General features: G+C 39.0%; 1 protein-coding gene across 1 annotated transcript; it reads right to left on the bottom strand.

Moving 5' to 3' along the window:
- Positions 1-2,844: 2,844 nt before the first annotated feature.
- On the bottom strand, positions 2,845-3,591 carry LOC112688602. The gene is made up of 2 exons (XM_025561879.1): positions 3,264-3,591; positions 2,845-3,200 (listed from the first exon to the last, which is right to left on the bottom strand). The coding sequence occupies exons 1-2, from the start codon at positions 3,589-3,591 to the stop codon at positions 2,845-2,847; spliced, it is 684 nt and encodes a 227-aa protein (XP_025417664.1).
- Between the last annotated feature and the right edge of the window lie 1,851 nt (positions 3,592-5,442).

Below are 5,442 nucleotides of genomic sequence, written 5' to 3'. Positions count from 1 at the left end.
AACAATTCATGAGTTACACCCATCCCACGTGATACTTTAAACGTCCATCGTTCAAGTGTTGCGCTCCCCGTCTATGCAACATAAGATTTACGATTGAGCAAGCATAATAAAACGATTTTTTTTTTTTAGCGAGAATAATAACTTAATTCGCTAAACTATTGCTAAACCGTTGTATTAGCAAATCGAATACCCATCGAGTGGAGTAGCCAGTGAGGTGGGGGTTAACGAGTTATAATCTCCTCCTCCTCAAATGTCTCTCTTATTTTTTAAGGTATAGGTACTATCGTTTTAAGACATAGATGTAGTGTTACATCACGTCATCATCAAACAATTTTTACAGTTTCGACAAACTATATCATAATGAATTTTATATTTCGAAAATTTGATTATTAATTAGGAGAGAGAATTAAAAATTTACCCCCCTCCCAAAAAAAAAAAAAAAATATTTTTCTGGTTACCGCAGTTGACATAACATAGTCGTGCTTGTTTTTCCGCCGATTTTGTCGATTTGAGCACACATTTCTACGGGTAGGTACAGTTGTATATAAAACGCCGCACGATTATGCTACATATACGACAACAAACGTCCGATCGATATCAGATAGGGGCACGTACGGACAAAGCTAACAACTGCGCGTATTGGTAGTCTACTGGGAAGTTGTGAGATCATACATGTAACTCGTGTGGCAGCGGACCAGTGATCTAGTGCCAGGCGTATTCGTTTGTTTATTTATTTATTTTTTAATCACCAAGGTTTTTTATTATGTCGATCGGTAATCTTTAACGTTGTATTTCAAGAAATTGTACATGAAAATTAAACATTAATTGAATGTATATTTCGATAAAAATGTTTGGGTCGTCTCTTTCCCAGTGGAGAGGTCGTATGGTTTCGGTTTTTGAGCCGCCTGTAATGCACTGGATAGCCTAATCGCACGCGGAAAGATGTAAAGACTTTATTTCCGGGGACGGACGTCGACTAGAGCGTTTTTAAAGGCGTGAAAAGCAATAAAATATACTTTGTAAAATTCAACTTTAAGATTTTATTGTAATAAAGGATTAATAATGAAATAAACGACTATACGTTCGACATAATACAACGCGTGGTTACACTTCGAGTGCTAGTCTCCAGTACGCAGAACCTTTGCACCGAAACTTACGTTCGCGTAAACAACGTTAACGGTGATGTACATTAATAACTTATACCTTGGGCTGTATAACAGCTTGGGAACCGCTGGGCTAGATAAAAAAATGAATTAACGTTTATCTCGTCTAGAAATGGTCGAAGAAATAATCATCAGTTGTTTTATTTTAGATCGACGAAAGCGTTATTCAAAGGAATCGATCTAGACGAATGAACTTTCCGTGATTATTTTTTACCCGTGATAATAAAACGATTAAGAATCATCGTAGACGATTAACTAATCTGTAATAACTGACCAGTCGTTAAAAGGAATTTTTTTCTTTTTAGTTTAATTCGTCCCGAGGGCCATTATATATTATTTTTATTCCATAATTAGTTGTCAGACATTACTGCTTAGCAGTACGGTCGCGTCACAGGCACACAAGATATTATTAGATTACCGCGTAATTGTGTATAGGTATCCATTTCTGTATAATATATACTGTACACTGGTCGCAGAAGTAAATTATTAATCCTGACTTTCTGTTCAATTATTTATAGGTATGTACATATATATTTCAAATATTGATAATTTTATAAACCACCTCCACCTCACTGTCACAGTTGTCAATCATTTCCCTCCGTTTATTGTCATTCTTCAGTGGTCGTCCATTAACCGTTATGTAAAGTTATAACTTGTCAGTTAGTTTTAGTTTACTATTTAAATATGGACAGATCTGTAATTCAATTAAATCAATAAAAATAAAAATGACGATGAATAAAGTCGTACTTAACTACCAGAACAGATAAATGAAACGATGCGTGACCTATTCGGTAGAAAAATTTTTCAAAATCGTGAAATACGATTGTAAACATATAACAGCCCAATGTCAGTGCTAAGACGATCAGTGGATAAAAATAATCGACTACGGTGATACCCGATTGAGCACGGTCGTTATCGGCCGACCTTTTTGACGACCCGATTGAGCATGGTAAAAAATAAATATTGTGTACAACATTGTCAGATTGAAAACTAACTATTAGGCTGGCAACACACTGGCGTTATTTTACCGCGCGACATTTTTACGGTGCCGTAATTTTACTGCGCGTTTTGTTAAAGTACATTAAAATGAATAGAGCACAACACACTAGTGTCGCACAATAAAATTATGGCGCGATATTTCAAAAACTGTCGCGTGCACCTTGACTTCAAACTCCTTTTTTGCTGCCTTGAGCTTATCAGGTGCTAAGCGTCGTGGCTTACAAGATACTGGGGGTCCTGGTGTCGTTTGAATATAGTGTTTGGTGCTGTGCCTAATGTCTCTTGGCGCTCCGTATGGTCAAGTAATCTCGGGAAATTTCCGTAGTAAACAGTCGTATTTCGTTTCTCCCACGACAATCTTTATGGATGGTATGGAGGATTCAGCAGCGTGACCATGAGCGGTGAGTCGTGTAACACCGTCTAAAAGACATTGTTTACGCACGTCTACCAATAGATTGTAATGACTCAAGAAGACACCAATGATGGGTTTGGATACTTCCGCGATAGTACCGTAGGTGTTAATAGGCGTGCCATTGGCTGCTGATAGGACGTAATCGGATTTTACTCGACGGTCTGGAACAGCACTACGTGGATAAACACATAGGTCGGCATCCGTGTCGATGAAAAATTGAGTTTAAGAAGTTCGATTAGTAATGAATAGACGGCGCAGGGACGGACAGGACTAACTGGCCGTCATCAGTGATGACCCGTCACGTTTTCCTGAATTATAGGTACAAGGTTCCTTGCATTTTCGCGATTGTGATCCATTACGCCAATGATACCAGCATAATCCATCTGCACCATGGAGAGTACGGCTCCGAGATCGAGATCTTAAGCGGTAAGTACTTGGTCTTGAGTCCAGATTACGCGAGTGACGAGTATTGATCGCTGCCACTTCACTTCTCAACGTCGCAATTTCCTGATTTATACTCAAGGTAAGCTGAGAAATTTTAAGATTCAACATGGCTTCAAAAGTGTCACTTCTCGATGTTTCTGCTATTTGAGGTAGCAAAGGACCAGATGCATGCGCGATGTTGTCTGCATGGACAGCGAGTTCTTCAAGCTTACTATCTTAAACTATTGCTAACGCCACTTGTATACTTTTTGGTAGGCGGCCCATCCAAAGTGTCTTTAATAATGTTTCCGGAACGGAAGAGTCAGCCAGGTTTTGGAGGTGGCGTAAAAATTTTGACGGTTTACGGTCACCAATCTCAACGCGCTCCAGAAGTTGACGTGTTTTTTCCTCTTGGGAGGCACTAAGACGTTTTATTAATTCATCTTTAATTTTGACATACTTATTGTCCGAGGGCGGCGTCATAATTATGTCTTTGACTTCAACTGCATATTTCGACGGTAATGCTCCAACCACATACCCGAATTTCGTGCTGTCAGCTGTAACTCCCGCGCTGGCGAAACTACCTTCGACCATAGCAAACCCAAAGTTCGGGATCTGACGAAATGAAATCCGGAATTTTGACGGCCACTCGAGCAATCGTTGCGTCTGTCTCTGCCATCACGTCGAGGTCACCAATTTGTGAGATTTAAGTAATAAAAATCACTCACAATTTAATTTAATTAAAATAGACACTATATTATATAAATATGTATGTACAAATATCGATACGCGTTAAAATTGCGGAGGAATTGCCGAATATATCGCGGAGTGTAATTCACGGTGTGTCGCGGATTGTACTCACGGACTGATTGATTGATTGAGCGTCTGACCAGCCGGTATATATATATCCGCGTCGATTATCTAGAACATTCTCGAAAAGAAATAATCATCGCATATTCTAGAACATGGGATTTCCCCTTATCCACTGACAATATTGTAAACAACTTGGACGATTCGCGGTGCATTGTTTGCGTCACCACAACGTTTTGGTCCGCGCGAGTATATTCGCTAACAGTTTTCATTCGGAATCAGTCTCGCGGTAAACTAATAGATCGTCAGAGACACATATTCAGGGCCAGCTTTAGGCAAAACGAGGCATTTGTTCAGGGCCTTGCGCCTTCAAAGGCCTCGTGCTTAACATTTTAATTGACAAATATTTTGCGTAGAAATCTCATAAAATAAAACGTGAAACGCGTGGATCACCTGGTGAATACGATTTCTTGAGAAACCCATTGGCACATAACGAAACAATAATATTTTCTATTTAATACATAATGGATGCACCAACGACGACCCGTATATACGCCACACGGTATGAAAACCGATATACCTAGAAAGTTTATCTTATTAAATTAAACTATTTCTTAAATTTATATTATCGTATTTAATTACGGCCTACAGGTTCACTGCAGGTGACTACGGTCAGTGCCGTAACCAGGATTGGTTTTGGCGGGTTGTGAATTTGGAAAAAATAAACAGGTGTTTGGTGGGGATAAGGAAGTAAGTTATTTTTTATGAGTAAAATATTTAAATTACAAATTGAACTGTTTAACTTTTATCTCATATTGTGATACCACAAAAAAAAGTATTATACAATCGACTATCGAGAAATTGTAGTAGCAAAGTTATTGATGTTTTATAGTTGATCGAAACGTTAAAAAACGTCATGTTATTATTGTTATCTATTATATTACGAATAATATTCATGTTTCATATCAATCAGCCGTTTCGCGTGTTCAAGATAAACCATTTTTTTTCTACGTAGAATTTGTAAAAATCTCAGAAAATTTTTGTTACAACTCCCAAACCCCACCACTAGTTGCGCCACTGACTACGATTGCTGGTAAAATAAGTTTTGTTCAGGGCCTCGCAAAAGGTAGCTAGCGCCGGCCCTGCACGTATTTAATGTCGTCTCGTCTCTGGGCGGCTAAAATTGAATCGACTGCGGTTTTCGCTCGCGATCGACATAGCTGCACACGCGGTGGTTCACACGGCCCACCTCTCGCGTTATGATATACTGATATACTTTCGAGCTACAATCGTTGGCAACGAAACGGCAAACGTCTGTTTCGCCTAACGCACACATCTCACGTGTTGCCCGCGGCCGTATAATGTTTTCCCATTACATTGAAATCACTGCAAGGACAATGGTAGCTACATTTTAGACGTGTGCAAAAATAACTCATAAAGTCCATTCCCGTACGACGCGTCAAATAAAGTTGATTTTGGTAAGCACGTTTTATTGAGATTGCAAGAATTCGCGAATAGTAACCTACGCGTATACTGCATGCGTCACGGTTCGACGATAATAACGTATGCGTGTTGTTCTAAAACGTAAGACGAAGCGAACCAAACATCAAATAATTTTCTACAAAGTTACCAAAT

Source organism: Sipha flava, unplaced genomic scaffold (assembly GCF_003268045.1).
Source record: "Sipha flava isolate LNK unplaced genomic scaffold, YSA_version1 39_pilon_pilon, whole genome shotgun sequence".
NCBI lineage: Eukaryota > Metazoa > Arthropoda > Insecta > Hemiptera > Aphididae > Sipha > Sipha flava.
The sequence above is the reverse complement of the archived record's forward strand: the minus strand, read 5'-3'. Positions and strand labels throughout refer to the sequence as shown.